The sequence below is a fragment of the Durotheca rogersii genome (assembly GCF_024521655.1).
Source record: "Durotheca rogersii strain YMJ 92031201 chromosome Unknown GGS23scaffold_9, whole genome shotgun sequence".
Lineage (NCBI taxonomy): Eukaryota > Fungi > Ascomycota > Sordariomycetes > Xylariales > Xylariaceae > Durotheca > Durotheca rogersii.
The window spans coordinates 666,117-682,775 of record NW_026251240.1 but is presented as its reverse complement, the minus strand read 5'-3'; the positions used below and the strand labels follow the sequence as shown (position 1 = coordinate 682,775).

At 55.6% G+C, this 16,659-nt stretch overlaps 2 protein-coding genes across 2 annotated transcripts; both read right to left on the bottom strand.

Moving 5' to 3' along the window:
- Nucleotides 1-24: 24 nt before the first annotated feature.
- Nucleotides 25-3,929, bottom strand: GGS23DRAFT_566827 (plasma-membrane proton-e). Its single transcript, XM_051516298.1, has 5 exons — nucleotides 3,309-3,929; nucleotides 3,074-3,153; nucleotides 2,748-3,014; nucleotides 588-2,685; nucleotides 25-532 (listed from the first exon to the last, which is right to left on the bottom strand). Exons 1-5 carry the CDS (start codon nucleotides 3,592-3,594, stop codon nucleotides 486-488), a joined length of 2,778 nt encoding a protein of 925 aa, XP_051372127.1. The 5' UTR covers nucleotides 3,595-3,929; the 3' UTR covers nucleotides 25-485.
- A 7,863-nt stretch (nucleotides 3,930-11,792) lies between these two features.
- On the bottom strand, nucleotides 11,793-13,122 carry GGS23DRAFT_532349 (uncharacterized protein). The gene is made up of 2 exons (XM_051514747.1): nucleotides 13,059-13,122; nucleotides 11,793-12,473 (listed from the first exon to the last, which is right to left on the bottom strand). Exon 2 carries the CDS (start codon nucleotides 12,380-12,382, stop codon nucleotides 11,933-11,935), a length of 450 nt encoding a protein of 149 aa, XP_051372126.1. The 5' UTR covers nucleotides 12,383-12,473; nucleotides 13,059-13,122; the 3' UTR covers nucleotides 11,793-11,932.
- Between the last annotated feature and the right edge of the window lie 3,537 nt (nucleotides 13,123-16,659).

The window sequence follows — 16,659 nt, the reverse complement described above, 5'->3', positions numbered from 1 at the left end:
AGCACGCCAATGAGATGCAATGTGCACAGTTCATCAAGATGATTCGATTCCTCATAACTACACACACCCTCTCTCCCCCCCCCCTTCATCTCGTCGGATCATGGTCGTAGGCGTTGCGAGAGATACCCGTGCACGACTTGCCCTATAATACATACATGAAAAGCGTAAGGGTCATTTTCCACATGATCCAACCTCCTCCAGTCGTTACGAGTGCTGGCCGGCTGGCAATTACTACATGCGTCTGCACAGCAACGAGGCACGCCACGTATTTGCAATTTTTTCTTTCTTATTAAGACTAACGTGTGGGTATGAGCGAACCGAGGCTTACGCGCCGAGGCATGGAGTTTACAAGAAATGGAAATGTGAACAACCGAGCCTGGTCCGGAATCTATAAACCGAAGGGCAAGTGTATGTAACACAATTGTACGTCTCCCCTGATAGCGGTACCGGCTGGCTGTGGGCTTCCTTCCTCACCGACCGGTCGTCTATTGGGATTTCTCGTGCTGCGTCGAGACACGTTGCAACGAGACCACTAGAAAGCGCGTTAGCCGACGGAATCATAACGTCGGAGACTGTCATAAACTTACCGAAATCCTCGAGTGATCTCTGTTTTTGGCTGCCCTTGGGCGACTTGCCGTGCATGAGGTTGTCGAATCCGACACTATCTTGCAGGATATAGTAAACGCCACCCATGATGCAGAAGACACCGAAGGAGAAGATCCAGATACGGACGACGGCGACGATGTGGGTGTGCGAGTCCTCGAAGAAACCCCAGATGGTGAAGCAGGTGGCGAGAATATCAACGACGAGAATAGCGCCGGCCAGCTGCCACGACGGGATAGAGGACCAGAAAGGACCGTTGGCACGGGTGATGAAGATCAGCCAGTTCTCGGTGAGAGAGATCTCGAGGAACAGGACCTCGTCCATGTTACCGTAGTTCTGCACGATACCGCCATTCTCGCCCTGAGCATACATGGTGGTGACAGCGATCCAGGTACCCACGGCCAAGACGACACCGAGGAGAACCGACATACCCCACAGCTTCGGCAGGTTCCACTTGACAGGGCTCATCGAGTAGGGGGCGTTGTCGTAGGCGATGGCAAGAGTAGCGACATCCGCGAAGATAGCGATGAAGACGACAAGCTCGATGTTTAAGGAACGGTTCAGGATGGCGATCCACAGGCCCAGGAAGATCTCCAAGTGGAGGGACAGGGCGATACGATAGACAACGTACGCATACATACGGTGGAAAATCTGCCGAGAGGTCTTGAGGGCGTCAATGATAGCACCGAGACCAGGGGCCAAGAAGACGATATCGGCGGCGGATCGGGCGGCGTCAGAGGCGCCCTCGACAGCGATACCAGTGTCAGCCTTCTTCAACGAGGGAGCATCGTTGACACCGTCACCCGTCATGGCAACAAGGTAGCCACGCTGTTGAAGAATCTCCACCACATTATACTTGTGCTGGGGGAAGACTTCGGCAAAACCATCAGCAGCCTCGACGAAATCGTACACCTCAGAGCCGGGCATATCACCGCCGCCACCAAGACCGAGCCGTTCAGCGTTGTACACGTTAGTACCGAGACCAAGCTGGCGAGATGTCTCACGAGCGATACCGACAGCATCACCAGTAAGCATCTTGATCGAGAGACCGAGACGTTTAGCTTCGTTGATGGTGCGGGCAGTGTCGTGACGGGGCGGGTCGGAGCAAGGCATGATGCCGAGAATCTCCCAGGCACCCTCACCACGCTTACGGGCGACACCAAGAGAACGGAAACCGCGAGTAGCGAACTCAGCAACCTTATTCTTGTAGGCTTGGTCAATCTCCTCAGGGATGGGGTGGTCTTCCTCGACAGTCTTCAAAACGAACAAAGGAGCGCCCTTGACACAGGTAATGCGCTCGCCCTGGGGAGATTCGACAATTGCGGTAACCTTCTTGGACACGGGATCAAAGGGGAAGAATTCTTTGACAATGTACTTGGAGAGAACACCCTTGGCGCGGGGGTAGTACTTGAGAGACTTTAGGAAGGCCTTGTCGATGGCGTCCATACCCTTCTTCTTGCGGCTAGCGGCCAAACAGGCAGTGAGCATGAGATCTTCGGGGTCAACACCGGCGACGGTGAAGGGCTCTGAGAGGGAAAGCTTGTTCTTGGTCAGGGTACCAGTCTTGTCCGAGCACAGGATTTCGACACCGGCCAAAGACTCGATGGCGGAAAGCTTCTGAACGATGGCCTTCTTCTTGGCAAGATACGCAGCGCCTACAGCCATGGTAGTGGTGACGACAGCCGGGAGACCGACGGGAACACCGACAATGGTGATGGCCAGGGTGAAGCGGAGAATCTCGACGATGGGGTTGGATCGGTAGAACGAGGAGACCCAGACAATCAACAAAGTGAAAACGACGAGGATGAGCAGCACGGTACCAATGCCGTTAAGCACCTCGGTGAAGTGGCCACTGCCGGCGGAAGCCTGATTGACGAGGGCAGCGGCGCGACCGACGAAGGTGTTGTCTCCAGTAGCAGAAACAACCATGAACGCTTCACCACGCTTGACAGCGGAGGAGGCGAAGCACTGATCGCCCTTGTGTTTGTCGACAGCGAGAGACTCGCCGGTGATGGCCGACTGATCGACTTGAAGGAAAGCATCGTCGGTAACGATTCGGCCGTCAGCAGGAATGATGGTACCCTACGGATGACCCAGTTAGCAAACCGACACTCGACGCCGCCCCATATGCGAAGACAACCTACCTCCTCGACCTGGAGGATATCACCAGGGACGACGTGCGGTGCCTCAATCTCCTTCAAGGTACCATCTCGGAGAACGACAGCCTTGAGGGCAAGAGTCTTCTTCAATTCCTCGACGATAGAACCGGCCTGGAATTCCTGGATGAACCCGACACAAGCATTGAGAAGCAACAGAGCACAGATGACACCGAAATCGACCCAGTCTTCCAAACCAGCAGCAAGGACGGCAGCAGCCTCCATGACGAACTGGATGGGTCCGACGAAGAACCCCTAAACCACGCCAATTAGCGACCGCCCACAAGGACGATGAGGGCAAGAGCGGAACTTACGAGGAACTTGAGGATGAGGTTCTCCTTCTCCTCCTTCATCTGGTTCAGACCATACTTGCGTCGGCGGTTCACAACCTCGGCTACAGAAACGATCAGCTTGAAGATTCACAAACGGACGAATCCATCGATACCCGATGGGATTTGCGCCAGCTAATTGCCGCTCCACTAGGCAGAAATTGGAGACGTGGTTGTCGAATCCGGAGACGGACCGAGGGGAGGGGGAGGGGAAACATACCCTCGGTAAGACCGACGCGAGTATCGGTCTGCAGCATCTCATCAGGCACAACTCGTCCTGCGCCGGGCTGGCCCTCGCCCTCTTCCTCCTCGTCGAAGGCGTTGCCATCCTGGGACTCGAGATCCTCGATCAGGGCGTCGATGTCCTCATCTTCCTCCTCTTCTTCCCCAACCTTGGCACCGGTACGGGTCGGGTCCTGAGCTCGGTGAGCGTCCTTCTCGTCGAACTTGCCCGACTCAATGTTGGTCTGAAGCGCCGGGGCGCCGGCGGCATTAGACTCGGCCATGGCTGGCGAGCTTACAGGCGTGACAGCTGAGGGCTATCCAGCGTTGTTCACCCGGCTACAAACGAAAGGGTGGCGAGGTTGGCGCCGGGTGATTATGTGTTACTCCAGGTGAGGCCGAGAAGGGTTGCGTCCACGAGACTTTAGGAACCGGTCGGGATGTTGATTAGGTGTAGGATAGGAGGAATTGATGATGTTTTGGTGCGGTGTCGTGGGGGGAAGGTCGACGACGTGCAAACCAAGTTAGGTGGGGGGGAGGGGGAGGAGGGGAGATTTGGCGGAAGGCACCACGGACGACCTTGGAGAAATTGACAAGCCAGACGAGCCGTACAAAGTCTTCAACGTGATGGGGGAGGAGAAAGAGGAAAGCGCGTTGCAGGCGGGAGAGCTTTTTCTTTATAAGGCGAGGGAAACAGCAGCATGAGAGCAGAAAGAGCTAATTCCGAAGGTGTGGGGCCCTGATTGACCAAGCTTCGAGCGGGTCCGTGGCCGCACCCAAGTACAGGTACATGTCCGTACAGTGCAAGCATGGAGCCGTATATCCTTCCGGATTCCACTGCGTGCCCACCCTCCTCCTTCCTAGCCGATCCCATTGGGTGGCATTAGCCAGTACGGTGCCCTATCTTCCACCAGCGATGTGTCGGAAGTACTTGCGCAAGGTAATGTTGACAGCGGCAGTACCTATGAGTAGAAATGCCCGAGCAATTAACCTCCCAGAAGATGCCTGCCCTATATGAGGTAGATAACTTCCCCATCTACCGACCGTCCTTCATCACCGTTGAGGTATAAACCTAGGTAGGTAGGTTAGGTAGGTAGGTACCTACATCTATCCATACTGCCTAGGTATTCCGTTGCCATTCCGCAGGTATGTGCTAAGGGCAGCGCTGATGTACCTCCTACGCAAGGTGTAAGAAAAGGTGCCTGTAAAGTATATGAGTGTGTGGCCGATTAGGTTATCAAGCCATGCCGGTTGGAAGGCCATACATTCATTCTACATAGTACCTCAGGTGGTGGCTAACATTACCATACTAATTACTTGCCTCCCAGAGAGCGATACGGACTGAACGGCCCCGGCCTCTCATCAGCTACGGCACGATGCTCTAGCACAACGGAATGAGCTGGACCTTTTCCTGTCGTCCATCACTTAGGTTTGTTTACGTTGAAGAAGGATGGGTGGAAGGTTCCATCAGATGGCAGATAGACAGGTACCTCTGCCGCCTGCACCCGGCACACGATATCTCTCGGGGAATTGCTGAGGTCTTTCCCCATGCACATCAGTGAGTGAGGTACCTGACTATGTGATTTCGTAGGTTGCAGCGCGGTGCACAGTGCGTCTTGGTCCCTGCAGGACCCCACCGCTCGGTATCTGACCGGCCCTGCTCCACATCTCCATACTAAGACGTAGAGGGCAGAGAGCAGAGAGCAGAGAGCGGCAGCGCGAACCAGCAACTCTGCACCCCCATGAGCATACTGATCTTGCGGGAATTACACAATCGCGCCCACGATGGCAGAGGCGTGCACTGACAAGGTTACCACATCCAGCGTCGAAGCGCATACGTGTAGTTCCACGATGCAGGAGATGCAGAGGTATTTGTTTCTATTTTGCCATTGACCCTGTTCAACCTGGCCATTTGCCTCTTTGCCATTGCTGTCATGTCTCTTCCTATTTTTTTTTTCTGGTCGTGGCAGTGGTTGGCATGGAAATAGCTCGGGTCTGATTGTTTTGATTAGGTTTTTTTTTTTTTTAATGGCCATGCCTCTACTAGTATGGTCCATACCGTCTTCCTCCTCCACCCGGCGCCCGTCCCAAATCAAGATTCCATCAGCTCTGCATTCGGGAAGCACAGGCTTAATCCCTGGTACTTAGGAACTTATGCGAGGACTGGGAGCCATCCAGCCGGGGCTACCCATGGCTTACTGTGCGGATTGGATCTGCTTGCTGGTCCAACGGAGATCAGTGCGTTGGGCGTCGAATTTACACTGTCCTCCATTACCCACATCCCACACTCCATCTGCAAAGCAGCAGCATCTGGGTAGCAACAGGCGTAGCGCCACCAGGAATTGTGGGTAGCAAGCGGTACGTACACAGCCTAGGTGCGCCCCATGCCTGCCCAAGAGAGTATGTAGCTCAGGTAGGAGGTAGGTGGTGACAACACCAAGTCGACAAGGGAGCAGCACATGGGATGCTAAACACGGTACGTACAGAATGGGTAAACCAGGTACGTACTGCAACGCACCCTGTTCAGCATCCCGGACACATTAGATTAGGTAGCATCCTGCTACCTTGGACCTAGGCCATACGTAGATTATGAGCCATTTTCTGTCGCCCTCCATCGCCGTCGCCATCGTCAAGTGGCGGGCCCCCCGTCGCGACCTCCTCGGAAGTAACCAACTCGAGGCTGCTACATACTCATACATAAGATAGGTGCTGGTGCTGTTCCTGCTGGTGCTGCTCCTGCTGCTCCTGCTTCCGGGTACTGTCGTTGCCGCCGCCGGCGCCTGTGCGCTCTCGAAAACGGGAAAGGTGTTAGAACCTGCCCGGACACGTCGATCCTGTGAAGAATAAGTTGTTCCTCCAGTTGTCTCATTAGAGCGTGCCATGCCACTTGTCAACCTTCGCCTACCCTGTCTACTTAGGTATATCTTCGGTTGGCAGGCACTCCCCCCCATAAGCTACCTAGAGAGGTACCTACCAACCTGATGTATAAGTTAGGTAGAAGTACCTACCTTGGGTGCGCAATGAGATACCTCTAGGTAGGCTACAAGTAGGCACTTACCCAGGGTAACCTCGTGAGTAGCCTTAGGATTGCATATATACCTTAGGTTACAGCCAGCAACTGGAGTCTATTGTTGCGAGATCCAAGCAAATATTAAGCGACAATCGTCATCGTGAGACGTGGAAGTGTGCGTGTGTGTGCCTACGTACCTGGTAGATATAGGTATTGGTTACACCGACATAGCTGCACGCGCATACGGACAGGATAAGTATTATTATGATTACCTTACACGTACTTACCCTACCCCATGACCTGCCAGATGCAACTTTTTATTGCCGCTCACCTTAGGTAAGGCAAGGGAGGGTGACCTTTGTATGTATGAGTAGGTACATGCACTAGACTACGAACACGACCGAGCATGGGAGAGACCCGATAAGACCAGGTTGGGCGCTGGATTGATTGATTGCTGGGCGCATCGCATGGACGAAAGGGTAATAGCTCCAGCACTCTAGAGTGGTAGTAATAATGATGGTGACGATAACGACAGTAATAATAATAATAATAGCATCAACGACTGGTCGCGACGAATCCTCCCCTTTTCCCATCGCAGGCTGCACGCTTGTGGCAGGGCGAGATGGCGTGGGCAGGCACCTACGAATGGTAGCAGAGGGAGTGCTATCTTAGATACTGGCCTTCCTCCAGCGTGGTGGTGGCTTACTTCTCATACGTCATGGAGAGAACGAGGGTGGCATTCCCGCGATTTGCCAGTTTTGGAACCGCTGCGACAGGTTGGTTTACCCCGGCTGGAGTCGAGGTCGGGGCCAGCTCGCAAACCGCACGGAAACTCGGCCACATTCGTCCGGCCCCTTGCTGAGTGGCCAAAGCGAAGACCGGCCAAAAAAAAAAAAACTCTGCCATCCTCGCTCACGGGGCTTTCCTTCACCGACACACACTGGAACCGTCGGAAGACCGCGGCTCGGCCAAAGAAAGCCCTTTTGGCTACCGCACTTTTCTCGGGATGAGCCAATCGTTCGGCATGGCCGTTCGCTCCCCACTAGCACGCTATTTGCCGCTGGCCGCTCCAGTCTCGTAGCCACCGTCAAGTCCTACATCCGCTACATCCACAACCTCCTGCATCCGTTATTCCACGGAGCACCTGGGCTCGCTAGCTTGTCTCGAGAACCTCAGGGTGCCGGACCAACCTTGATGCGTTGGAAAGGCCCCCCTAATTTGCGCCAGCAGGTTTCCGAATACACATGGTACACACACACACATGCCGTAGAGCGTTCCCAGGGAGAGAGGTCTAGACGGCTCGAATCTCGTCAGGGTCGCTCGCCAACGGCTCTCGCTTTTTTTCAGGTCACTATCCGTGTTATCATGTTCTTCGCCACCATCCCATAGACGAAACCCGCATCATTTCCCTCGCCTCGGCGTATAAGCACATCCAACCCCACGAATAGTATATGCGCATATCTGCCCCAGAATACCAATTCGACTTGCTCGTCGTTGCGTTGCACCACACGCCCGCCTGCTATACTCGTACGTGAATAGCCTCGAAAATGCTGGGAAGAGGTGAAGCAACACGACGAATCGTTGCTCGCTATGAGGCAACAAGTCGCGTGTTCTTGTGATGAGCCATTATTATGCACCGGGTTGATTTCAGGCTTGGGTGAGCAACATACTCTAGATGGGTGCCGCCGGTTTCACCAATCACGTTCACCGCAAAAGGGGGAATCTCGAGCTTCGGATTCGCGCGGCCAGGGGGGGTTGCGCCGGTCTTGGCTTGCGTGATTGCGAGATGCAGCTCGCGGCATGGCAGAATTTTGCCTCGCTGGCCGTTTGCGGTCCTTCGATCGAGGATGGCGGGAAGACAGGGACCGACGACCAGCAACCGCTACGCCGTAAGTAGTGTGGTGCAGCGAAAAAGATGGCTGGAAATAAACTGGGAGGATCCGAGGATCGAGCCGCTCGTGTCGCTAAAGAGGAACTTCCCATTTGGCAGTTCCCCATCGGCCGCCCATCTGGAGCTCCGCTAGTGGCCAATGGCTCTAGTTCGGATATTAAGCGGTTCCCCCCCCTTCAGTCCGTAGGGTAATTTCTGATTTGTTTCCCTTCACAGGAAAGCTGCCCAGAGTAGCGCAGGGTTCCCGACGGAGCCTATGCGGCAGCGCCATTCCCTAAGCAGCACTCGTTACCTACTCCTGGCAATCGACATGGCCGCGCCTCCGACTAGCCGAGGCGCGACCAGGTCTTCCTCTCGCTCCCTCGTCGCGCTCGCGATCACGCCTTTACTCTTCGAACGGGATAGGGGGAAAGAAAATCGCCTTTGCCTCGCCTGGCCTCGCCAGGTCTCGCCAACTCGCTCCCTACGTCATCTTATGCGAGAAGGGGTCTCTACGTAGTTTGGTTTATCTTACCGGCTCACTATTCCCGGCGCAAACCCGTGAAACCTCGCTATCCCGTCTGGGTCGGCGTCCGAGCCCAGGTAGTGCGTAGTTTCGAAGAGGCGGGATGAGAAGAGGTGGATGACGAGACCGTAAAACGATAAGAGGAAGCAGAAAAAAAGCCTCAATCCTGTGACACTGACGAACCTGCATTGCAACTCTGAGCAGTGTAGCAATGACAGACGCTGGAAGCGCCATGCGTGGACGAGCAAGGATATCCCACCCTGGTGCAGAGCAAATGACGATGAAACGTAGGTAGAAAAAGCTTGGTACTTGTTGATGAAACTTGAAACGACGGGGGCGAAGAGTACGTATGTATAAACAGAGAGAGAGAGGGTATGTATGTGCTATAGTCGATTGCTCGTCTGGTTGTTTACCGCCGCAGATCCAACTCATTTCGACAGTGTCATGCGTCACATCCTCGACGGTGGGTGCCACAGAGGCATTTTTCCGCGATCGCGACGGCGCCCTGTTCGCCCGCCCAGTTGCTTACTCACTCGCCGCATCTACTACGTATGAGTAGTACTGCTACGGATTTGACCGAGACAACAAGCCCTACTCAGGGAGAGAAAAAAATGGAAGAAGGGAGAAAACCACGTCTCCCAGCAGGATGGTTCAAGGTTCTAGATTAAACCTCGCCAGCATCAACTAACAAATCCAATCCCGACGATAGCTTACACGTAACATCTACCCAGGAATGTATCAAGAACACGCACAGGAAGGTATCCGTACTTTTGCGATGTACGTCTCCCCCCCCCACGGATGAGACAGAGGAGGCGGCTCAAGTGCGCAGCTGCAACAACTCCGGGTTCCCCGGGCTCTGTTACGTCAACACATACATACCTACATAGTATATTCAGTCAACCCTGCGTATGAGCTGGTGAGTCTAGGTGGGCGTAGATTGACTACTACGGCTACTACTGCTATGTACTTGGGCTACTACTGCTATGTACTTGGGCTACTGCATGATGGTTGGGACACGTGCAGTGCCATGAGAAGTATAGTATATGGTAAGGCCACGGCGACAGAGAGCGAGACAGATGTAGCGTATCCGCCGACGCAAACTTAGTCCGCCTTCTCCGTCGCCTAGCTCCGCCGGGATAGACGGAGAAGGGGGGGGGGTGAGGATACAAGATATCTAATTTTCCCCATCGTCCCTCGCTCGCCCCTCCCCATCGGCCGCCAAGAGGGATCATGCTCCGTAGCGCGCACGCTCGATGGCGACTTTTGGATATGGGACGTGCCGGCGCTACGTATGTACGTACGTGTACGAAGTACGGTTACTGCACATACCCACGTCCGTCTCTGTAGGCAGGTACACACATCATGCAGGTGTGTATCGAGATAGGCCCGGAGGAGGCGGAGGGTGGGCAGGGAGACGGTCGGTGACAGGTTCCGAGGAGAACGGGAGATGGAACGGCAAAGCCCAGAGACAAGACAGGCTTGGCCAGGAGGCTATTGCTTCACTGCGAGCCTCTCGAGGCTAGGTGCCATGAGGCATGCCATTTTTCTATGAGGTACTCATACTCCGGCCTCCATCTCTACCGATACTACAGGTAGGTAGGTATGCATGCATCCACCATAGAGACTTGTCTACTCGCGCGCCTTGGCGTAGGCGTTCCTTGCATACCTTCTATACGCCACAGCCTCGATATGCTTGGATATAGCAACCAATATATCCATGTATGCGATCAGTAGTGTTCTACATACTCTACCTATGTTTCTGGCGATCCGTAGACGCGATATCGACTCCGTATTACGACGACGGGCGCCCTTATTACCTGGAAGTCACGTCGCACAGAAAAGCGATGGCTACCTGGGTAGCGTAGAGAGAGGTAATCAGACACCTGGGCCTTGGCGCATACTCGTGTGCATCGCGCCAACCGACCACCAACATGCCCCAAGCTGACTCTAGTGAGGTCTAGTAGCTTGGATGTTTCTCAACTCCAGCGGAGAGACGGAGAGAGTGGAAAAGAGAGAGAGAGGACCAAGGTGCGCCAACGCAAAAAATAAAAAATAAAAAATCCTCCCTTCCCTCCATATTCGTCGTCCCCGCCCTATGTCCTCCCATAACCTGCAAAGGGAAATTCCGTGGCGCGTACGCGGTGATCCGTATTAGAGTACCGAGTATATGTGCACGTAGGTAGCCTGTATGCACATACCTACGCACATACCTGGATATATATCCGCGCATTGGTCTCGAGCCAGCCAGCCAAGATAGGGTGAACCCAAGACGATCTCCATCCATCTACCTATCCAGGCAAGTACGGTACCCATACCTACATCTATCCGTATGTGCACAGGACGGGGCATATCGAGCAAATCTCGTCCTTTGTCCCACAGACCCGTTGGGGGCTGTAGACGGGGATCCTCGACCTGCTCCCCCCATAATCGTACAGGTGCATCGTCTTGGCGGGCTGCTGGTGGACCCATCCCTCACCTCCGGCCGGGTAATCGTCCTCGTCCTCGTCGTCGAGGTGGCGCGCGTCGCCAAGGTGGCAGGAAGTAGAAATGCCGTGCGGACCTACATACATCCCAGCCCCTACGCGCATCCGCGGGTGTAGACGCACATCCTGCCTGTATCGTAGACAGGGCGGGCAGGCAAGGCAGGCCTGCTCGACGGCCTGCTGCTGCAGCACAGGAGCCAAGCCTCGCGAGAGAGAGAGAGAGAGAGAGATAGGTACCGAGGAGGGAGGTCAGCACCTTAAGATGCGACCGCATCATGCGTACCTACACACAACATTAATACATGGGCACAACATCACATCTCATATACGAGTTCGCAGGCACAAGTACCTAGGTACTCTCGTCCGTCTTTGTACCAGGTGAGTGTGTAGGTAGGTAGGTCAAACGTGTATAGTGTGGTGTGGTGTGGTGTAGGTAGGTTAGGTAGACAGACATCGCATATTTACATACGAGACGAGGATTGATAGACACCGACTACTTACCAGTAGCCTTAGATGAGGCGCTCGCTGCATCGCAAGCTGATGAGCAGGACAAGGCGAAGATGAGGGCGACGATCAATCGCCCGTCTCAATTAATCGCTCATCCGCCCTGCCGGCAGAGACCTCGATCCGCCTCAGCTCGCCTAGCCTCGAATGCCCTCTCTTTTGCTACTTACATGCGCGCCGCCGCAGCCCCCTTTCTGTCCGACCTATCTCACCTATCGTAGCTACCTACCTACGTGTGTACGCATGCATACATGCATATATATGTACATAACACCGATGAACACAACACACACGACAGTCTCGTATCACCGGTCTGGATCATCGCCAAGGAGAGTCTCCCTGCCCTGCCTTGCCCGACCTCCCGACCGCCCGACCGCCTAAGGCAGAGTTGTCTCAGGGCCGGGGTTACGTAAACGAAGAAGCGGTCCATCCGATTCGCGACGGACAGTGAGGGTTTTTTAACGAAAGGGGGGGGAGGAAGGGGGCCGTCTCGGGCTCGGCAAGGGTAGACAATCGGCTCGTGTCCTCCCGGACTGACCCGCTCCTCACCGACGGCACATCGTCTTTGCCCTGCCGCCCCCCCCATCCATGCCCATATAAAACCAAGGTATACCCACATCGCTGGCGAAGGACGGGAACGAAAAGGGGGATGGGGGGCGCTTCGTGCTTCTAGTTTCATCTTGTCTGTCTCAACGGCGGCGACAACGACGAGGACGACAACAGTGATGGCGACGCCGATCTCTGGAGGGCTGGTTCGGCACGACGTGTACCTAGGCTCATTAGCAAGCTAGGTGCGATTCCGTCGTGACATTGATCGTCTATCGCCTCGCACGCGACGCTTCGCGGTCTGAGTTGCGCCCCGTCCAGTCTAACATTTTTCATCTGCAGAGCACCGTCGACGAGCAGCAGTAGCACACATCTCAACTCTTTTTTTCTAACCCTCTCTCTCCCTCTCCACCAACGGAAGGTCTAACTACTCAACCTGCATCTATTTGCCCCCGTGTCCTACGTAACCGCTGTTACCGTAGCTATATCATGCATACTTCCTTAAACAAAAGGATGCAGACCGACACCAAACAAAGAGCCTAGCGAGGCCCGAGTCCCGGAACACGTCGAGGTATCGTACCGACAACGGGTGCGACCGAAGCAACTACGGGGAGGGACGGAAACGAGATGCCATTTGGCTATAGCCCCCCCCAGCGAGATGTAAGCTGTCGTAACGCCGCAATCTCAGGCGCTCGTGCACACGCCTATATGCGTATGTAGGTATGCAGATCCATACAGACCGTCTCCCATGCAAAGCGCTGCCGTACGCTGCGCACGGGCGGCGAGAAAGGGGACAGAAAAAACCTCACCAACTCTGGCTGAATAAGGAAACCCGGGGGGGGGACCAAACGTAACAGATGGCACTCTATACAGCGGCCCATTCGCCTTCGCCCTCGCCCTCGCATGAGGGCACGAGGGAGAAGGGGAGATCGCGTCCGACGGCAGCCGCTGTGCCATGTAGGTAGAACGAGGGCAAGGGGCGGGGATACCGATCGGTTAGGACAGGCAAGGGAGGTGAAGCAGGTAGATTATAGAATAGTGAGATTGATTTGGCAAAAGTAAGGCCGCATGTGATCGCCGCCTGCACCAACGAGACGACGGCGTATGTAAGTAATACCTGCGCGCGACGGAGGAGAGGAACCTGTGTAGGTGTATGCTGAATGGTACCTAACCGCTCCAGTAAGCAAGACCGCCGGTACAATGATCGGCCGATGCGCAACCGCTTGACCCCCGTTGCGTTGTCGGCCCGTAACCTCGTAGCGGGTGGGGGTCTCTCGAGATGCTGCGGATCTTGGCGGACACAACCACATATAGTAGGTAAGTGTGCCTACCTCTAGCTGCTGTACATACATGGAAGTGAGGTCTAGGGACAAAGATAGCCAGGTGAAGGGAAGACATGGGAGAGGAGAGAACGAGACCAGGGCCGTGGCCGGGGGAGCCACCCGGTAGATAGATATCCCTTCATCGTGAGCGCCCACCAGCTCTCGGTGTCGTTCTTAGGAAGCTAGTAAACATTTTATAGCGCCTAACATGCCATTTACCATCCAAACGCAGGCTTCCCAAGCTACTCAGAGTTCAGCACGTGTGGAGGCGGGTCAACTCAAGTTACCCGGCGAAATTGAGCCAACTGGATCCTTCTCCCAGAGCTTAGACGACGATAGCCCCCCGTCATGGCCGACTTGGTTAGCTCTTCCACGGCCCTTGGGGACGTGAGGTCGCGATATTGCTACTGATACCACGCTTCCTCGCGCTTCTTCGCTCCCTGTCCTCTACTTCTCAATGTCTACACGCCTCCGCGTTCTCGGGGCCGCAAACCTCACCAGCCAGCCTATCTGCAGAATTCCATTATAATACCTTGCTGCTCTGCCCATCGTTGTGTAGAGTCGAAGGCATTCTCTGTAGAGTAAAAGGTGCTCCTCTCTCGGCTAGCCGTTACACGCCTCTCCTATAGGTGTATACATACACGCATCTATAGGCATTCGTAGAAGATAGCAAGCGCCCGAGTCCAAGCCGCCCGACTTGGACACAAGGAACTTAATTCTCCTCGTAGCATTATCCCCTCTGACTTGGATAGTTTGGGCCAGACTGGAGTGTCCTGAAACTCACTTTCTCACTGGCTCATACCTACGTATCCCGTTCCACCTTTCTAATAAGGAAAGAAAAGAACCCCCATTGCCGCCTCCTCTCAGATGTCGAGCGTACACGGCCGCCTCAGTCCCGTCTTAGTAGGCAGATAGAAAGCACACCCGAGACCCCTAGGGGCTCACGACCTAGAGTCTAGATCATAGGAACCACAATGCGCAAAACCGCCGTCCCTGCAGCCGTCCCGGGCTCGCGAACCGGCCCTGACCCTTCGGGCGTCAGACGTCCGGCTGTCGGCTTCTCTCTCCCCTAGGTGAACAGGCACAACCGCCCTTCCCGCACACCCGCCGAGCCGAGCCGTCCAGCCGTCGGCTGCCCCCATTCACGGATGCCTACCTCCTCCTCCTCCTTACTAACGACGGCCAGGGGCGGTACACGTACGCGATGCTCGCACCGACGACCGCTAGCGCATGTCCGCACGCCTGCGCGCTCCCGGCTAGCGGAGCCTAATTCGCGCCAGCCGGGCTAGCTACAATGTCCCCGTCAAGGGATGCCGCGTCCGACCGTGCCGGGCGAGCCAGCGACGCCGCCCCTGCGCCGGCTGTCCGGCTGCCTAGGTAGGTAGATTCAGGGGGAGGGCGTCGTACGCACCGACATCAGGCAAGGGCCGGACGCCGGAGTCGGTGCGAGCGACGTCTTCATCCGTCAGTACGCACAGCTGACTACGGGAGACATCTTGTCGATGCCCCGGCGACGTAGGCCCGGGTGTTGTTGGGCAAGGGGATACTTATTGTGACGGGACGGCGTGGGAAGCCCCGTGCCTAAACGCGCTCCGGCCACGACCTGGTGCGAGTCCTAGTTCCATGCGCGCGGGCGCGCCGTGCCCTAGAACCCGGCGCAGGCCCAGCCTCCCGGCGAGCTCGGCACCGCCCCATGTTGAACCGTCCCCGCGACAATCGCGGCTGCTTGCGACTCGCCTCCCGGGGCCTGCCTCCGCTCCTCTTTCTGCCACCGCAGCGAGACCCTGCGCCAGCCGTACAACCCGACGTAGGACCCCTTCGCTGCACCTCCGGGCATGATCACCCCGTGCCGGCCGGCGGGTGCCGGCTGCCGCTATCGCGACACCTGCGGCCCTACAACGCCCAAATCGAGCTGAAAGAGGCGTGCGGTAGTTGCAGGTTTCGCCGATGAAACCTTATCGTGCCGTATGGCGGAGACGAGTTTATAGGGCAACAATCGCTCCCTTTTCTTCTTTTTTTTTTCAAATTTTAGAGAAGAAGGAGAGGTAGACTTCGTCGTACACTCGGATAAAGAAACGAGCTCGACGAGGCCGTCCTGCCGGTGCTTCTTCAGCTCACCGGCGGGACACAGAGGCGCTCGGCTTCGACAATCAGCAACGGCGTATTCACGGCGGGCCGTTTATCGGCAGCCTCGGTAGCCGACCTCAGACGCTCTCGTCAGGCACCCGAAACTAACCGTGTCGATGTTAATGGTTGTATACCGAAGCTTCTTCGTAGCGTAGGATAGAGGCAGATACGAATACCTAACGGGGGGTTATGAGGGCGGTGTTGACGGGGCGGTTGGTGTGGGGGGGGCGGGCGCGGTGCGGGAAAGGGAATAAATAGGGGGAGGGAGGGCTTCATCTCACTACCTCGCCCCCTCTCTCCCCAAAGCAATGCTGGCGACAACAGTGACGACGGCCTTGGACGCGACTCGGCGCCGGGCTGCTTATGTACTATGCTTTACCGTGTGAGCACCACTCATCCACACGCTTCCCCTACTCACTCACCCACTCGTACCCCCCCCCTGCGACTTACTTCCCTTTTATAGCCTATACGTTGCCTAGTAGGGGGAGAGTCACTCTGGCTACGAAGCAAGAGTGAGTAGATTAGACACTGACAGCGTGGTTGTAAACATGTCGCCACCATCACGCGCAGCGCACATAGCATAGTAAACCATGACAAGTAGAGAGACATGACCAAACGATCGCGGCAGGACGCCTGTGATATTCGGCGATCGGGTCTGCGTCCTAGAAATGTATGTAGCTCTGTCCCCAGCTCGTCTTCCTCTTCAGAAGAGGGGTTGCGAGGGTAACGAGAGCCGGATGGTTATAAACGTTGCCGCCACTGCCACTGCTGCCGCCGTCTCGGCAGGCCGCTCAACACACCCAAGTATCTATCTGAAACAGAAGATGCTATGTGCATCGTCGACAACCCCCCGGGCTAGCCAGCCCCTATCAAAAAGGACTAGATAAAAATGACCGGAAAATGTCTATGCAGCGCGTGGCAGCACCCGGCGGGAAAGCTAAGCGAAACCCCCCCCCCCCCC

Excerpts from the sequence above, each read along its gene's own strand:
- GGS23DRAFT_566827 (XM_051516298.1), bottom strand. The coding sequence starts at position 3,594 with ATGGCCGAGTCTAATGCCGCCGGCGCCCCGGCGCTTCAGACCAACATT. Across the intron at positions 2,686-2,747 it reads ATATCCTCCAGGTCGAGGAG|GGTACCATCATTCCTGCTGA; the intron begins GTAGGTTGTCTT and ends GGTCATCCGTAG. Across the intron at positions 533-587 it reads GAGATCACTCGAGGATTTCG|TGGTCTCGTTGCAACGTGTC; the intron begins GTAAGTTTATGA and ends CGCGCTTTCTAG.
- GGS23DRAFT_532349 (XM_051514747.1), bottom strand. The coding sequence starts at position 12,382 with ATGAAACTAGAAGCACGAAGCGCCCCCCATCCCCCTTTTCGTTCCCGT.